Source organism: Salminus brasiliensis, chromosome 2 (genome assembly GCF_030463535.1).
Source record: "Salminus brasiliensis chromosome 2, fSalBra1.hap2, whole genome shotgun sequence".
Lineage (NCBI taxonomy): Eukaryota > Metazoa > Chordata > Actinopteri > Characiformes > Bryconidae > Salminus > Salminus brasiliensis.
Genome location: NC_132879.1, coordinates 18,830,470 through 18,849,645, shown reverse-complemented (window position 1 = coordinate 18,849,645; position 19,176 = coordinate 18,830,470). Strand labels below are relative to the sequence as shown.

Below are 19,176 nucleotides of genomic sequence, written 5' to 3'. Positions count from 1 at the left end.
TAAATTACATTAGATTTAACGTTCTGCTGTGCAGTAACTTTAATACTGGGTAAACAGATATGCTTGTTCTTGCATGTCTGTATATGTGCTTGTGTGTGTATTTAAGCATTATGTGCACCCAATCACTTTTTCCTATAGTGGGTTCTGTCAAAACCAAGCTATGCCTCCTAACCAATCTCCACTGACCCTGTGTGTGCTGCAGTCAGGCCTACCTCAGTGTCCGTACTCATTCCCACCCCATTACCCTTTTATTAGTCCTTGGTCTGTGATAGAGTGCAATAGAGTATGTACTGGAAAACGTCCAGTACATACTGGAAATTCCTAAATTGTACACTACACCATTGCATTTTTGTCCTCTCCATACCATGTTGATTTATCATGTGAGGTGGTCTGTATAACTATTATCAGACAGTGTAAATTGCTGTGAAGCACCATCAGATTCATTTATCAAAATGTTCGCTCTTGGCTATTTATTATGCCCTACTTGACCTCAACCTGACACTGTTTCTGACAGTGCGTGTGTCCTCTGCCTCTCTCACATTTACCGTGTGTGTGTGTGTGTGTGTGTGTGTGTGTGCATACATCCTGTCTTACACGAAGGTGGAGTGGCAGCCAAGGACAGACAGCTCTTGTTACGGTTGTCTGCCTTGAAAGCTTGAAGCTGTCGGGCACCTTATTAGGGACACAGAATGGCCATTTCTCATCATGTCTCATTCTGTATTTGTACAGAGAAATCAGTTCTACTGTACAATAAATGCTAAAAAATGAAGTGTGGAACGGTTTAACACTGTTTAAATTCAGTGCTTGCATGCAGCCGTATGTCAGGGTCGTTGTCCTTCAGTAACTGCACTTTTGGGCATATTTGGTTGCTAGTCTTTCTACATTATGCAGCTAATTATTAAAAACAAGGCCTTTGGTAACTGTCATATTAGATAACTTTAGCTTGCTAGCTGTAAGCTAACTGCTAACCCAGGTGCAATAATAATAATTATGGAAATGTGTAGTTGTGTGTGATGAGGTCTGTTATAAAAAGAACAGATTTAACAATTCATTAAACTGAATCAAAAATGCTGAGAAAGGAAGTGTGGAGTCTTTAACACTATTGAAATTCAGTGCCTGCACACTGCCATATGTCAGGGGAAGGGGAAGAGCCTGGAGAGGCCACTGCAGTTTGAGATTAAATGAGTGTTAGATGTCATTGCCCTTCAGTAACTGCACTTTTGGGCATATTTTGTTGCTGTTCGTCTGTACTATTCAGCTAAAGACAAAAGAAAAAAAAACCTAAGTTAGTTTAAGGATTAAACTAACCCAGATGACCCAGTTCAAAGGCAAGAGGTGCAGCATGTTAAGTAGTCATTTCCTGTTCATCACAAAATATTGGTGTCCAATTTGAAATAATACTTTAGTTTAAATAGAGTTCCTATAAATTACATTTAAATAGTACAAAATGCATAAGAACATATAATACACATCATATTTTGCAATGTGTATTAGTTAAAAATTAACTGTGTAATTTGTAATTAGCCACGGTTCTTGGGGACTGGTGATGGATTAGTAATAAGGTGACAATCTGCAACAGTCTGCTGTGGCTGAACAGACTAAAACAGAACAAAGGAGAGGAATCAGAACAAAAAAAGCTATCACAGAGCCTAGTAGGTCATATGATATAGACATAACCTTGCATAAAATTGCTAACTTAAAGCAGCATTATGCAAAAATTTATTTTTTCCCCCTACAGTTAGTGGAGTGTAATTGACTTTTTTCCCACTGCCGCTGCAAATTGTTCTGTGAGCTCATTATGATTGGATAGCTAGAAACATACATTTGTTGACAAGCTGAGAGATACAGAATCAGCATCTGAAGTACACACAGTATATTGACTGATGCTGTACTGTAATAGTACAGACTTTTACACACATTTGATAACTATGGTTATGCAGCATTACGCAGTTCTTGAGAGAGGCCTTGTTCTCTGAAGCCTCATTCAGCTCTCTTCCCTGACCTCAGTAAAACAAAACTTCTGCTGAAAAATATTTAGAATCTAACAGACTTCCCTCCTCTTAGCCTGACTGATGAGTCATTCAGTGAACTGTATGTTTGTGTGTGTTTATGTGTGTGTGTGTACGCTCTCTTTTTTCAGCCCAGATGCACCCAGTGATGATGAAATTGGGTATGCATACACAAACTCTCACCCATATAAACACAACCAAAGGTGCACACTCTTGAGACCCAGCACCAGCCTCCATGTATAGATGTGATGTATTTAAAATATTATTTTTGATTATCAACACAGCAACATTATGATGCTCTCCTTGCTGTGCAGTTACTGTCACTGCTGCGTCTGTGCTTTAACTCCGTAAATGGAGACAGGTCCAGGTTTCTATTACTCACTCCTGTAACTGAACAGAATTCATGACTGCATTGATTTAAGCCTTAGGGTGTAATTATCAGGGTATTGTGCAGCAACTAAATACAGTCATAATTTAACTATATATTATTAAAATATCGTAAAAATATGACTTGAAAAAAGTGCCTCTACATTTGCAGGATGATCATGATAAAGTAAACAGTAAGTGTTTCTCTCTTCTCACAGAAAGAGAGGCGCTGTAGCATATGCTTCCCAAAAGCCATGGCTGCTTAATGCCTCAGTGGTAGAAAACATCACTTTTGAGATGCCCCTAATCAAACAACGGTAAGGCCTGACACTTTCCATCCATCTCTTTTATAGAAGTGAATGTGTTCCCACTGGTGGCCCTCTGAATCCATTTCATACTTTCTGTTTTGTCTACCAGAAGCTTTGACTATTGTGTGTGCCCCTCCAGAGATTTCCTACTGCATAGTGTCAGAATCTTTCTGTGATTACCAGCATTTTTCAGAAACCACTCATTGTGGTAATGGCATCATTAGCTTGTTTGAGTGGGCTTTCAGTGATACCTGCATGTTTTTCTCCATGGACTCCAGCTGCCTGCTTTCTTTCAACCACGAACCGAAACAATTCACCATATGCTGCTTATTTTTTCCTCCTGTGACCACTGGCAGCAGGTCTGTCTTTTATCAACCCTCCAAATGGCTACTGTGAGGGACCCATCCACTTTTTATTGTGGCACTGTTGCTATACTACGCGCCTAATGGACTGTCTTTCAGAAGACATTAAGCGGCTTCCAGCCTGCTGTTGCTGTGGTGCGGATAGGCATCAACAGCTATTGTTTTCCTTTCCCTTCCCTCTCTCTCATATGGATATACCGAACTGATCACAGGCTCGGAATGTGTGAAATGACAGCTCATTCAGTTGTTGTGAAAAATACTGCAAAAAACAAATCACAGTGATTTGCACCTTGGTATTAAATATTGCATGCTTGTGTCTAAATTATCTTGTGATTGTCTTGCCACAGAGGGGCTTTTACATATTTCTGACAGGACCAGTATCTGAAATACTGATTTACTAAGCAGTAAAATTTAATCGTGAAACATAAATTTCATACAAATCACTGTTCAGCATATAATACCCATTCATATAATAGATGTTCTTTGTCCTAAGAAGACATCGAGCGTGACTGAGCAGCATAGTATGTGTGTCTTGACTGTCGGCAGGTATAAGACTGTGATCGAGGCATGCTCTCTGCAACCAGACATTGACATCCTGCCACAGGGGGACCAGACAGAGATCGGAGAACGGGTCAGTCTACTGTTGATCGAATACTCTTTTATCACAGGTCACAAAAGATCAGCTCTAATATAATTTAGAGTCATAGCTACATATTTTGCCCTTAATTCCCACGGTCAGTCCAAAGTCCTCAGGTACAGAGCTAAACTAAAATTGCATCTATGTCCAATTACTTACACACCCCCCTGTCCTGCCTCTCGGCCTCTTTCTCTCTTTCTCACTCTTACTCACTCTCCATCACATTCTCTCTCTCTCTCTCTCACTCTCTCTCTCTCTCTTTTGGTGGGGTTATCTCTGTAGACATGTTGTTTTATCAAACACAGACCCTCTTGGAGAGTGCTTGAGTGATCATGGCACAAACCTCCCAGCTTGTGTAAAGATTTGCTCAGAGCAGAACCAACACAGTTAACCCATGGTGTATTTACTTACCCTGGTCTGAGCAATGTAATTTTAAATGGAGCTATCTTTTCATCTTTCTCTTTCACCTTGTGACCACATACTACCAAATCAAAGTACAAACATCTAGTAGAAACTTAACTACTTTCAGGAGGCCAGAGAGAGCCCCTCTGCCTATGTCCAAAAACCAATCCATTCATTTTAAGAGATGGTCTTTACATATGTGCTCCCTGTTGCTCTTTCTCACTATCTTTAACGCTCCCTCTCTATCTTGGTCAATATGCTCTGTCGGCAGTATGATAGCCTGTCTGATGAGGCCTTCTCTCTCTCCACAGGGGATTATCCTCTCAGGAGGCCAGAAACAGCGTATCAGTGTGGCTCGTGCGCTCTACCAAACCACCAATGTGGTCTTTCTTGTGAGTCTAAATGCCCTCCAATACACTTTCTGCAGAGACAGTCCACCCCTCCACCATACACACACAGCACTGAGCTTATACCATATTGTGTCACTTCTGTTTCCAAGCTGCTCACACTTGTATTTATATGTTCTTTCACACTGACTTGTACAACCTGAGGCAGTGGTCCTGTCCTATATATTATTGAATGTACTACTTGCTGTAACCTTCATTAATTATTGTATCACTGCTGTCATATGCTGTTCATTTATTTATTTTTACACTATTTAAAAGAGCTGGCATTTGTGTGTCAAAATGTTGGACTAGAAACTTTAAAATTAAATTTAAAAGATCATTTATTTCAAAGATATTTTCAGATCCTGAAAGTTATGCTACCAGATGTTCAATGTTAAGATTCTTCCTCTCTTCTTTTACTGTACACAGTACAGGGCTTTTGTTCATACAGCAGTGTCAGTAACATATAGTTACAGCAGTTTCTACTGTTTGAAAGTGTCTGCATATTTGACCATGTTTTGGTCAATTTGGCCTGTGCGGTTGTTTGGCAGGACGACCCGTTCTCAGCACTGGATATCCACCTGAGTGATCACTTGATGCAGGAGGGCATTCTGAAACTGCTCAGAGAGGAGAAGAGAACCGTGGTGCTGGTCACACATAAACTGCAATACCTTCCTCATGCCGACTGGGTATAACACAAACACACAGATGCTCACACATTTGCTTCTTAAAACATTCACTGCCTCTGTATTGTAAATGATAGACGACAGTAGGTTGAGCCCTTCCTCTATTTATATCATTTGCTCTTCTATTTTTGTTCTGGACTGGGATCCTACATTTCTCATTGTTCATTTAATGCAATGCCAGACAGATCGAATCACTTTTGCGAGTGCCTGACATAATAAATGGCCTGCTCACACACTCATCTCCCTCCTACTGTCCACTGATGGATGGCCTTAGTGTAGGAGAGTGTTGTTTGTCTCTCAGTGGTGATGCCTATTACTCAGCTCTTAATTTGACACAGCAGGCTCCCCTTCTGTTTTATAGCCAACATCTTCATCAATTGCCTGCCCTTCTCTCCCTGCGAGATGCCATCCATCTATTTTCATATATGGAATGTGAAGACTGTCTTATTGGAAGCAGAGGGATGTGCTAATGGGTTTGATGGCTGTTTGGGCTGTCTGTAGATCATTGCGATGAAGGATGGGACGATACAGACAGAGGGTACACTGAAAGACATCCAGAACTCTGAGCCAGAACTCTTTGAGCAGTGGAAAATCCTAATGAATCGCCAGGACCAGGAGTTCGAGAAGGTACGACCCACAGAGGGAGCAACTGCACTGTCCTAGATGAGAAAACAGCATGCCAATGCCTCAGCCAGGCTAGACCTTAGATTTTCATTCATTCAGACTAGCATGAACCTGTCCTGTTCAGTCAGTCTGTCTTCATAGCTGTCTTATTGTTGTGTTCCAATTTTTAATTTGTAAGCCAGTGGTAGATGTGCAGTATAGTGCAGAAGTTTTCAGCCTTATTTTAACTCAGCCAACTTTAACTCACCACGTGGGAGTATTTCATGCAAGTGGCCACTTTAGGCAAAAGGGTTGGGGGGGTGAGGAGCACAGTTTTTTTAGTGGGAGCGCACTCGCTTCAGCTTGGTTAGCTTCTGTGTGCTAATCGTTTAGCCATGCAAATTTTGCAATGTGACAAGTTTGAACATACAGTACATAAAGCTTGTGAATAATCACTTTGTATGGCCATAAGCTTTGGTTTAAAATTGCTGCGTCTCCGTTTTCTGCTATGGCTTATGAACAACTTTGTCTGTTTTTTGTTTTTTGTTTTTTGTTTGTTTGTTTTAATTTAGAAAATTTCAACATTTCTGGGCAGATTTTGCTAACAAATTTGACACCTATGTTTACCTGATCCCTTACCACTATGAGGGCACATATAATCAACTTCACTGTAGCTAGTAAGTAATAGAACAGCCCTTAAGATGGCATCAGGGATTCCCCTGAGGGCAGATGGAGAGGCTAAGTGGATGAGAGCGTGTTAAAATGGTTTTGCAAAAACCCAACACAGCATTAAACACAGCAACTGGGCAATAGCAATTATTTTGCTTTTAAAAAGACTAGAAAACATTTGAATACATACTGGTGGACATACATACAATAGACATTCAAGAGGATTTTTATACAGCGCAGTAAAAAGCTGTTGATATCTGAGAAGCGTTTTGTTCTTTTTCATTTAGCCAAGTATGGATGTGTTCAGTTCTACCACTTCAGACTACCTGCAGACTTGATTTACCTTGATTAAGTAGAATGTATTAGCTGTAAAGTAGTGTATTGTAACAATTTGTATGCAAATGTGTATTTTATATTAAATCTACTATTGCAAGCAAATTAATGCTAATGGATAAAATATCTTCAAACATTTTTCCAGGGTATTGACTTATGCACAGTAGTGTACACTTTGCACCAAAATGCCTTTAGTTCATTCATTAATAAGCCTGTCTGTGGGCTTGTGTTGTAGGAGACTGTTGCAGAAAGCATGGCAGTACTGGAGAGGAGCAACCTAAGAAGAGCCATGTACTCCAGAGAGGGACTGAAGACTGAAGAAGAGGAGGAGGGTAAGAAGAAGCATGCCATTTATACCTGTTTTACTAGGTGTCTTGTGTGTTTGAGGACATGATGTTTTGACTGTATTGTGGCATAGGACCGCATTTCCACAGGGCTGGTGCTTTCTGCTCTGACCCATGCTCAGTTCATTTGAGCTGAACCAGTAATGTGCTTTGATGTCCTTACGTTTGCAAAGGCTTATTCTGTGCATAACAGCCTAAGCTAGGCTGACCGAGACGCGTACATCCATACTTGCCCTTCCAAACCTTCCCCGGCCCTTCTGCCCTCAGTGTTGTGTTTCTGTCCTCTGGAAATACAGTGATCACTGTTGCCCTCTTCTAGGCCAGGGTTGGCAGCTCCTTGGCAGCTGCTAGACATTTAGCAGTCTTTCCAGCTATGACACTCCCTAATACAAGAAAAGGCAAAAACAGACCTTGTTGACCACCAACAGTTGTTAGGTGGCATTTTATGCTTTTCAGGGTGTTCTTTTAACAATTTGATTTATCAGTGCTGTTTTATGTTTTTAAAAGCATGGTCTAACAAAGCTCATGAACCTTTGCTTTGTTTATATCAAAAACTGCCATTTTGAGTAAGCAAAATCATGCATAGGAATGTACTTGATTAGGGGTGCACCAATCCATCTTTTCAATCAATCCATCCATCACATATCGAGCGATACCCGATACCAATCCAATACCATTGTTGAATTAATAAACCATATACCTGACAGTCTGGGTGAGATTTAAGGCATCAGGATTGACATAATCATACTTTAACAACTTTGTAAAACAAACTTTAACAAATGAACACAGATATGAATAAACCCAATTTCTGTTTATTGGTCACTAAAATGAATAACTGTGCTGGACCTCAGCACAGTGTTGTCTGGGCTCAGGACTTTTATTCTGAAATTCGAAGTCTGTGAGATTAGCAGCTAGCAGCTCCTCCCTTTTCGGTTCTCCTTATATGAAAGACAAGCTAAATTACTTGCTGATAGTTGACGATGAGTTGGTTAGATAGGGGGAGTCTTTTGCTGTGATATGTGTATGATGTCTGTAGGTCACTCTGATCCTGAGTTATAAGGCCTAGAATACAGGCGGTGCAGAATCGGGTTCCGTGAATGGATCAGACTAATTATCCGATACCCAATCCAGCTAATTTTGTTAGTATAGGGATTTATATCTGATTCTAGTATCGGATTGGTGCATACCTATACTTGGTGCATAATTACCATTTGTCATTCTGATTAATTAAATCATGGGTGCACATGCTTATCTAATAATCTATAATCTATAATAATCTTGATTGGTGCATTCACCAATAAATGCAGCATCATACGTCTTCAGTCAGAAAACATGCTTGGTAACAGTTTATGTTGAGCCCTGTAAGCTGCTGTCTGACCTGACTTGCTACAGTTTTACTAACTGTATAAGATAACAAAATGTAATTATAGGTATAAATATAGATATGTATAGATATGTGCCTACAAATCTAATGATGGTCCGGCATGAGTTCTCTAGAGTAGAAAATAGCTTGATTATCTGTGAAATCACAGTGGGAGAAAAAACTGCCCCCAGCCCCACACACAATTGTATAAATCGACCTGGTTCTTGTGTTTCACCCCAAAACAATGCAGCATAAATTACTGTGTAAGTTCACACTGTTCAACCCTGCACTAGACGACGAAGTGGCCTCTTCGGTACCCGCCAGGCCGCCTTTGAATGAAGCCTGTGTCCTCTTATGTGATGCTGTTGTGTGAGATGTTGTTGTGGAGTGTTATCAGGCTGTGTTTTTTTGTCTCTGTCTGATGACTGTGGGTGCCCTGTGTGGTCGCTGCAGAAATGGGGACTGCACTCACTCCTGAAGCAGGTGTGGGTTGATGTGCATGGTTTCTCCACTGTGCTTTTGCTTTCTGGTTCTGTGTGACCTGCCTCTGTCCTTGGCCGCATGCCTCCATTCATGCAGGAAAACATTTGATTTACTGCCGCTACCTTGCCCTTGGAGGATACACCTAGCATGAGTGTTAAATGCAAGCTGCTTTTGTGGTGTCTCTCATGCTTTTTATCTCTCTCTTGATCTCGCTTTCTCTCCCCTACTCGTTTTCTCCTCCCAGATCCTCCTCTTAGTGCACACCAGCCTATGCACTTAAAATGACAGGACGAGGCTGTGTTATAAATTTAGAATAGAGAGTGGGTGGAAGAGCTTAGCACTCTTAGCCTGGGTAGGACCACCTGTCACAGAAACATGCATCAGCATTACATAGAAAAGAAGGAAACACCTAAGACTTTCTTTCATGTGATTGTTGGGCAAATCACTACAATTATAGTCAGTGCAGATCAATTTAGGCAATTTTTGCTTATTTTACCCATGGGAAAACTTAATTGCCCCTCAAACCTAATAACTGGCATGCCAATAAAACATTACAAATATGCAAAAATGGAAGAAATTGGCAAGAGGGCAAATACTTAGACAGAGTTGCCTCAAATCACAATCTCAGTTGGTTTGTATAGGTATGTATGTGTGAATATACAACCCCATTGATAAAATTTCGACTTCAATAATATTTTTAGAATTAATAATCAAAGCTTTAATAGTAGCATTTTTGAATTACTGTATAATACAGTATCAGAAATCACATACGCAGGTCAATTAGACTTAATGACTCTGTGTCTGTGTGATGATTTAGACATGCAGTTTGCATGAGGCTAATCGGATACATAAGCTTCTGTTACTTGTTCAGTACACAGTCACATGTTGCCTCATTCCAGTGTAAGGATGTTGACTATTCTTTATCTTCACTATGAGTTTCACTTTCTTTAGGCTTCCTACTGTCTTTTATATGCCCTCTTTCCTTCTCTCTTTCTCTCTCTCTACTCATTCTTCGTTCTACATGAATAGCCTGACAGCTCTAGACACATAGCTTTTCTCCCACAGGCCTCTTTCTCTGCCAAGCTCTGTCCATTCTCAGTGCTCACCCCAGGAGGAGTCTTTATTCTACACAAAATACATTTTACAGTATTATCGAGGCAAAAGCATCAGACAGTGACCTCTAGAAATATTGGAAACCTTGGTAAATTCTATATGAGAAGAAGAAAGAAAAACAATAATTAATATCATTAACTCATTAACAGTTAAAATTGATTAATAAAATTAATGCAAGTTCAAGCCGTTAAGCATCTAAGGCAGTCTTACATAACCTTTTTGTGTTTATTCATTAAAAGGTGTCTCTAATTCTGGAAGTCATATTACCTAAAGTTCTAGACTAGTGTGATTGATGCCATTTGAAGAGGAGTGAGGAGAGTGTTGTGTTGGTTTAATTGACTGCAAACATTTCATTGAAAGCTGTAAAAAGAGTAAACACTGCTCAGATGGTCGATGAGTTTCAGTACTGTAAATCAAGCCTGCTCACCACTGCGTGATATATCAACCAACATGGTTGATGGTGTTTTGCATCATTTGCCGCAAATGCTTCCTTTTTTCTGTGTGATTCTCTCCATAATCATAGCAGTAGCTGAAACAAATAAACAGCCCATCACATCTCAGATACAAAGTAAACATGAGGCACACTCAAACTGAGGCATCTTTCATCTGGCATCATTGTGTGTACCTGTAGAGGAGTCGGTGGAGAGTGATGATGAAGACAACCTGTCGCAGGTTATGAGGCATCGAGCCACCATCCCATGGCGCTCGTGTGGGAAATACCTGACCTCAGCCGGCCTGTTACTGCTGCCCCTGCTGCTGCTTTCTCAGCTGCTCAAACACTCACTCATGGTGGCTATTGATGTGTGGCTTGCACACTGGACCTCCGATGTCATACGTGCCAAGATCCACGCAGACCGACACAACTGCACATTGGTTCAGGTAAGCAAACAAGGTATTCTCTCACCACTGTAATATTTCATCCTTATTAGCGTTATTAGGATTTCAACAGTCACCCCAACACTGCATCTGTATGTCACCTCAATGTAATTTCTGGTAATACTGGTAATGCAGTGTTTTTAGAACTAAAGCAGAAAGTATTCACAGCAATCATAGATTGATTTTCTTCTATCTAAATACATGGAAAATACACAAACTGTGTCACTGTCTAAATCAAAGTTAACAAATGTTATTAATGGGGAAAGATATATAAGTAAGCATGCCTCTCTAATAGGTTAAAAAAGAGGAATAAAAGGAATATCAAGTTAGATAGAAGTAAAAAGGGTAAAGGTCTTGTGACACACTTCTGACAACAGTGACTGGCTTACTACTATTAGAATTATCAGTTGAACTTAGAGCTGGGCAATATAATGATATTTTATTGTATCGTGATTTTCTAAGAATATTGAGGGTACTGTTAGTGCTTAATAAACACTGATCAACTGCAGGTTTTATTATTAACAGTGTAATTAGACTGCTTTAAATAAATGTAGTGCAGCAGATGTTGAATAAAAATCACTGTATTCAGTCTGGGAGAGGATCTGAATAGCAGTTATATATAATATATAATAGTATATATAATAGTAGAATCTGTCGCTACTAATGTAATTTCATATAGAGTGTATCGCGAAAAAAGTCTTTAAATATCGTGATATAGTATTTCTACCATATCACCCATCCCTATTTGAACTATGTATTACTGCATTTAGAGGCCATCATCACCATTCAGAAAAAATCCCTTTGATGGCTTGTCCAGCCACTTTACTCTGTTGCTTCTCCTCTCCACACGCACTGCTTTGGTGTGTGTGAGGTTATCTGAGTGATGCACACTTATGCTTTATTAATAGACATGCCAGTGTATCAGCTGTGCTGTCAGGGGAATAGCAGACTGATCAGTCAGGGTCACGTCTAAACCAGCATTACAGCAGGACACACATTTCAGAGACACTTGAGTGCCGGAGCTATTTTGAATAGTGTCTGTGTGTGTTGGAGTGAGAGAGAGAGAGAGAGAGAGAGAGAGAGAGAGAGAGAGAGATTGGAGAGTTCTCAACAAGCTTTTCTAATCCACTTCACTTCAGAGCTAAAAACTCTTTGTCAGAGGAAGCTTTTAAAACCTTTGAATCTTTACTACAGATTCCTGTGATTCAGAGAGTAATTTTTGGGGTTAATTAATTTAGCAGCCGTATTAATATTTAAACCACCAGCATCTATTTATGCACTAAAATGTTTTCTTGAGTTTTTGTTCTTTGTTGAGTCTCGCTTTCACTCTTATCACATTCTCTCTCTCTCTCTCTCTCTCTCTCTCTCTCTCTCTCTCTCTCTCTCTCACACACACACACACACATTTTGTTTTACTGTATGTAGTAAGGACTTCCACTCTCATTCATTTTTGTGTTATTGTAGCCGAGTCAGTCCACATCTAAACCTAACTCTAAACCTAAACCTAAACCTAGCCTTAATCTTAACTCCTAACCTGAACCAAATTTTAGCCTTAATCTCACTAACCAACACCTAACCCTTACCCTAAATTAAACCCTACTAATCCAAATCTTAACTCTAACCTGGGCCAGATTCTAACCCTAACCGCACCTAAACCTAACCCGAAAACCTTTAAAAAAAAAAATAAGTTGTTCTGTTGGAAGAACATTTGGTCCACACAGAGAGTTGTCACTCTCTCACTCACATGGCACATGACAGTAAATAATTGACAGTAATAGATTGTCTCCTCTGCTGGCTGCAGGACTGTGGTTTCAGTCACTCGTCATACCTGCTGGTCTTCAGTGTGCTGTGTTGTCTGGGCATTGTCCTGTGCCTGGTGACCTCCGTGGCCGTTGAGTGGACAGGACTGCGCGTAGCCAAAGAGTTACACCACAATCTGCTCAATAACATCATCCTCGCTCCCATGAGGTATGAGCACCTGAGGCATCATTAATGCTCTATTAAAATTTATTAGCATGATAGTAAGTGACGCTGTGTGTATGTGTGTGTATATGTGTGTATATGTGTGTATGTGTGTGTGTGTGCGTGTGTGTGTGTGAGCACTTTCCTGGGCATGTGACTATAAAAACGCTTGCTGTTTTGCATCATCAGTCTCCAGTGAACTGTCTGTCTGTTGACTGATGTGTCCCATCTGTCTGAGCTAAGGACAGCAAACAGCATTTGTGCTTTCAGCACTATGGCAACAGCATGATTGCTCACGGGTAATGAGGGACACATTGTCTATGGTCAGATGACTAATGGTCTCTGACTAACTCACCCCTCATGTGGTTAGCAGTGTGATTAGACAATATCATTATAAATAACAGATGTGCAATGAGAGGGGATTCAGGTTTAAGGGTAGTAAACGATCCAGATGGACCGGGGATGAGAACGCTCCTCCCGGTTATTTCTGATGATTTGCTTTTTTTTTGTCCAGACTCTACGAAACAACTCCATTGGGAAGCATCCTGAACCGATTCTCCGCTGATACAAACACAATAGACCAGGTATGCTCACCAGAAAGAGTGAGTCCCTGTATATCTCTTTCCATCAAAGTTTTGCTGCTACACCACACACCACAACAAAATCAAAAGTTTAGATAGATAGATAGATAGATAGATAGATAGATAGATCACTTTATTTATCCCATGGGGAAAGTCAGTTTTTACAGCAGCAAAATCAAACAAGAGAGCAGCATAATAAAGGCACTTAAAATAGTAATAAGAAGTGGCAAATAGGAAACAGTAAACCTGACTATTAATACAGCTAAGTGCTGTAAAAAGTGATTGCAGTGCAGTAATTACATTAATATAATGTAATATACAGAATGAAGTATGTGTAACATTAGTAGACATTTAGTAATGTTTTAAATGAGGCAGATTCCTCAGGAGACAGGACAGGTCTTCAATGTCAAAATGAAAAAATACGTTTGTTTCATAGCTACAAAAGCTTGAGGCTAAGCAATTTATATCTTGAGATGCTTCATTAAAAAAAACACTTTGTCCTTATTGTATTTTATTTCTTGCTCACATGCACTGTTTAATAAAAATGGCACTCGTCTCATACTTTGATATGTCCTGAGAATAAACACTAATACATCCTATACTATTCCTAAATCCCAATATTATTACATTGTTGTCTTTGCAGTTTGAAGATTGTCATTTAGTGAACCCTTTCATTTTAGAGCTTGTCACCAATGTCAACCATATACTTCAGTTCTATTACCTCTGAGCTGTTTTCTCAACTACAGGGACTTCTGTAAAAACTGATGGGGCTATTCTTTGGTAATTTGTAATAACACTTTCAGGCTGTCAGCAGGCCATAGGCTGTTTAAGGGGTTAAACAGGGTTTTCATACAGTTCATGTACAGTGTTAGTCATTTTAAGAAGTCTCTGTGCTGACCTGCAGCATTTTATAAAGAAAAAGCAGGCACACTAGGTGGACACCTGCTATTTTATTGTTTCTTCTGAAATCAAGGGAATTAAACTTTAACTGTTTTTACTGTCCATGGAAGGCTTTCTACTCAAATTTGTAGCAATGATGTAGGGACCTAGTTGCATTAAGCGAGTGTTAGTACCCTACCTCATCCCAACCACAGCTTATCCCAAAAATATTGGATGTAGCACCATCAATCCAGAGAACACATTCAACTTCTCCACAGCTAAATGCTGGGGGGCTTTATGCCCCTCCAGATCCCTTCTGGCAATAGGCATGGTGCCAATAGATTAATGTTCACCTGCTCCAGGGAGTCCTTTTCTATTGGCAAAAACATCTCTACGTGGACTAGACAAGCTGTGAGTGCGTTTGCACATCTGATCTAGTGATGGGTGGCAGAATGCATTAATTGGAAAGGGGTGTCCATACATTTTTGGACATATAGCGTATTTCAACAATATCACTATTATCTGTTATTTTAAAGTTGAAAACAGAACTGACCAACGTGTTCAAAGCTTTAGGACACTTCTGCTACACTGCTAGCTCTCAATGCACCAAAACTAACAGCTAAACAAATGAGTGACACTGATTAATGTGTGTCCTTTCTCCCTTCTCACTCCTTCCCTCTCCCTCCCCCCTTTCACCTTCCCTTTCTCCCTCCTTCCTTCTGTCTCTCTCTCTCTCTCTCTCTCTCTAGCTCATCCCGACAACTCTAGAGTGTTTGATTCGCTCCACACTGTTGTGCGTGTCTGCGCTGGGTGTGATCTCATACGTCACACCTGTTTTCCTTATTGCTCTCGCCCCCCTCACCATCACCTGCTACTTCATCCAGAAATACTTCAGAGTGGCATCCAGGTATGCTGTCTGCAGAAGTACCTCTTTTCACCAGAGACAGTCGGTGTACTAATAGACCTTGTTAGGAATAGAACCAAGCTATCTACAAAAACACACTTGATGGTGTAATTATGTTAAGTATTACTGACACTGTTTACCAACAGCTCTGTTAACATAATAGACATTACATAAAATAAGAACAGAATAAGTTTCATTCTTTTCAGGATATCACCTTTATGTGCTTTAACTCATGCTTAGAAATATATCCTAATGATTCATTTATTTTAAGCCAAACTATACTGTGTCCCACAGTGTGTAGACCCTCATGGATTAGAACGTCAGTTTACAAATGAGCACCATATGTTTTTGTGTGTGTTTTTGTTCCAGAGACCTGCAGCAGCTGGAGGACAGTACCCAGCTCCCTTTACTTTCTCACTTCTCAGAGACAGTTGAGGGACTCACCACTATCAGAGCCTTCAGGTGATAGTCTGTTCTGGTGACCTCAGTAACAATAGACATGTGTTCAACTTCATTAAATTGAACTACATTAAAGTCATTATCTTTATGTTGTAGGTATGAAGCCAGGTTTCGCCAGAGGCTCCTGGAGTTCACAGATGCTAATAACGTGGCATCTCTCTTCCTCACTGCTGCCAATCGCTGGCTGGAGGTTCGCATGGTAAGTTTCTCTCCTCATGCTAAGTTAGCTTGCAGCACCTCCATCTGATGTGGATTCAAAAACATAATGTCACTGTAAACCCATGTTATACATTTATCTGATAAAACAAGGCAAGCACTGAATTTACCTGATTCACATACATCAATGCCCAAATGTTTGTGGACACCCCTCCTAATCAATGCATTCAGCTACTTTAAGTTGTACCCATTGCTAACACAGCTTATTGAGGCACTGGAGAGAAGTACTGTCAATAGAATAGGACTCTCTGGAGCAGATAGACACGAACCTATTATCACCATGTCTAATGCCAAAGATGGGCTAGAAGGTGTAACGGTCACTTTAAGGTGGGGTACAGTGCGCATGTGCATGGAGAGTTTGGAGGAAAGCGCAGGAGAGTGTGTGCGTATGGTGAACTGTGCTGGGTTGTAGCCTGGGTTCTCCAGCTGGTGTTGTCTGGGAAGTTGTGACGAGCGAAGTCGTGACGTGACGTGCGTGTCTCTTAATGGAGCTAAGTATTCACCTCTCCACGAGAGCACCCACATAACACCATACTTCCAGTCGTTACAAAGGATATAAGGCCCCCAGCATTGAGCTGTGGAGCAGTGGATCTGTGTTTTGTGGAATTATGGATGATGCACCATCAAATACTTTTAGGTAAATTTGGAGATGAAGTGGGGTGATGATCATTCAATATCCTGACCTCACTAATACTCTTGATGCTGAATGCTCTCAGATCATCACAACAAAGCTCCAAAATCTAAAAGACTTCCCTGGACAGTAGAGACAGTTACTCCAACAAACTCATTAATTTGGTCTCCTGGCACATTTAAACTTTTACGCATATAATATATTATATGCATTTTAATATATACCTTTACTGTTTATCTTAAAAATATATATATTAACATATATATTTCTTTTAGCCTTTTTAATGTGTAACTCTGGATGATGGTTGCTATTGATACCACTGTTTCATGTATAATTCCTAATTGTTTCATGACATATTTGTGTCATCCATTAATACAATCAGTGTTAATTAACGATTTAGCTGCCAGTGTGGTAATGTCTGACCAACTGTCCATAATACCCACATTTCACAGTACTGTACTTGCATTTTACTATGACTTACACAAGCACTTTCATTTTTATGAAAGGTTTACCCCTTCATAGGATTTAATAGGATTTAAAATCAGAGCTTCTTAAATTGTGTACTGACCATGTATTACAGGCAGATCAACCATGCTTTCAGGACTGTGAATGCTGGACTGCATTTATGGTTAGAAACAGATAACATGGCTTAGTTGTAAAGAGCCTATGGCAGCTAGATTTCATTTATGTGCTGTGAAGACAGTTACCGATAACTGGTTAGCTTGAAATGCACTCTGCATCTTTCTGTTGTTACTTATACTTCACATTTTTTCTAGGAATACATTGGAGCGTGCATTGTCCTGATAGCAGCTGTGGCCTCTATCACCAGTTCGCTATACAATCACCTTTCTACTGGGCTGGTGGGCCTGGGACTGACCTATGCTCTAATGGTATGGGCTGCTCTACAAACAGTACACACAAAGCTGTTTGTTAGTGATGCTTTAGACCTATACTCTGATTCTAAGGTTAGGAATCAATGCACATGGATTTCTTCTAAATCCTAAATGTGTGTCTTTTTGCTTGTCTGTACATGTTGTCAGGTATCAAACTACCTGAACTGGATGGTGCGTAATCTGGCTGATATGGAAGTACAGTTAGGAGCGGTGAAGAGGATTAATAACTTGCTGAAGACTGAGCCAGAGAACTATGAAGGGCTGCTATGTGAGTAAACAGCCTTTGCCAAACTGAAGCCTCTGCCAAACTGAAAGGCTGATGCTGACCCACATTCTACACAGAACACTTGCTTTTATACTGTGCTTCTTCACAGTTTCCCCGCAGGCATGCTTTTACTGGGCTTTGCCTTTTTTGTTTCTCTTCAGATACTGTAGTCTCTCTTGCCCTGTCTCCCAAAACCCATCAAGATTAGCCTTGTCTCATTTTGTCTCTTTTCTCTATCTTTGTCTCATATTGACATTTCTCTGTCTGCCTCTGTCTCCTCCTCGCTTCCCCTCTCTGAATCTCAGCTGCGTCCCAGGTCCCAGAGGGCTGGCCCCAGCAGGGTGAGATTCAGATCCAAAACCTGAGCGTTAGATACGACAGCACACTGAAGCCTGTCCTGAAGAATGTCAATGCCCACATCAAACCTGGAGAAAAGGTACAGCCACACTTCTCTGCAACAGAATCAGAGTAATGCATTACATGTACTTAAAATCATTTCCACAGTTAAGTAGTAACTTTAAGACACAAGTCTTACTAAATGATATGTCTGCAGTTAAAGGGATTGATATTAATCTCTGTTCAACTATAGGTAATAAAGTTGAGTTTGTTAAATGTGCACAGTATTCATAATAAAAACATACTGCTATTGTCTATTTCTGCTGCAGGTCGGCATTTGTGGCAGAACAGGAAGCGGAAAGTCTTCTTTCTCCTTAGCATTTTTCCGTATGGTGGATGCATTTGAAGGTCTGATTCCAAAGCCAGTTTTTATTGACTTCATAATAAGCACTTTGCATCGTAAATGACGTACGCTGAGTATCTATTAATACTCTGCTTTTGTGCCATATTTCAAAAGGGCGGATAATCATAGATGATATTGACATAGCAAAGCTGCCTCTTCAGACGCTCCGGAGTCGTTTCTCTATCATCCTCCAAGATCCCATCCTCTTCAGTGGAACAATCCGGTTAGGCTCATTTAAAACACTTCATTGAATTAAGTTAAACACACCGATTATTTTTGCACACATTATCTCTAAGGTAACGGTTCAGTCAAAACTGCTTATGTAGCATTTAAATAATGAACTGTTTGAGGGGCCGGTGTGACCTTATGGAAATACATTGACCGAACACACTTACAATGGCTAAAATCAATTAGCCACCAATTAGCACTGTGCAAATGGCATCATGCTAGCAGGTGTCTGCTAGCTTTTTGTTACTATCAGCATGTTTAGCCACACAAAGCATTTGAGGTTATTCATCTGTGTAGTGATGTGTTCCTACCCACCAAGTGACTCATCTGTGGTAAAGACTGATCTACCACTGTGACCAATGTCCCAGTTGAGTCCCAGTGGAGCCATATGCCCTCCCTGGTCGGGGGTCTCCATGATGCAGTTGGCTGCACTCTCATTGGGCAGGAAAGGCAGCAGGGTACCTCGCTCCTTCGTCACT

At 40.4% G+C, this 19,176-nt stretch overlaps 1 protein-coding gene across 2 annotated transcripts in view; it reads left to right on the top strand.

The window, feature by feature from the left end:
* The window catches only part of abcc8 (ATP-binding cassette, sub-family C (CFTR/MRP), member 8), a 53,157-nt gene that overhangs the window by 32,075 nt on the left and 1,906 nt on the right, over positions 1-19,176 (top strand). Inside the window, exons 19-37 of one of the 2 annotated variants that reach the window (XM_072669501.1) lie at positions 2,141-2,170; positions 2,594-2,692; positions 3,592-3,676; positions 4,396-4,476; positions 5,022-5,159; positions 5,658-5,783; positions 6,997-7,093; positions 8,922-8,951; positions 10,696-10,943; positions 12,742-12,908; positions 13,417-13,486; positions 15,112-15,269; positions 15,636-15,728; positions 15,822-15,924; positions 17,349-17,462; positions 17,613-17,733; positions 18,036-18,166; positions 18,396-18,474; positions 18,584-18,692. In XM_072669501.1, coding sequence (XP_072525602.1) covers positions 2,141-2,170; positions 2,594-2,692; positions 3,592-3,676; positions 4,396-4,476; positions 5,022-5,159; positions 5,658-5,783; positions 6,997-7,093; positions 8,922-8,951; positions 10,696-10,943; positions 12,742-12,908; positions 13,417-13,486; positions 15,112-15,269; positions 15,636-15,728; positions 15,822-15,924; positions 17,349-17,462; positions 17,613-17,733; positions 18,036-18,166; positions 18,396-18,474; positions 18,584-18,692 — 2,079 coding nt within the window. The remainder of the gene's footprint in view (positions 1-2,140; positions 2,171-2,593; positions 2,693-3,591; positions 3,677-4,395; positions 4,477-5,021; positions 5,160-5,657; positions 5,784-6,996; positions 7,094-8,921; positions 8,952-10,695; positions 10,944-12,741; positions 12,909-13,416; positions 13,487-15,111; positions 15,270-15,635; positions 15,729-15,821; positions 15,925-17,348; positions 17,463-17,612; positions 17,734-18,035; positions 18,167-18,395; positions 18,475-18,583; positions 18,693-19,176) is intronic. The other variant, XM_072669502.1, reaches the window with a different exon arrangement.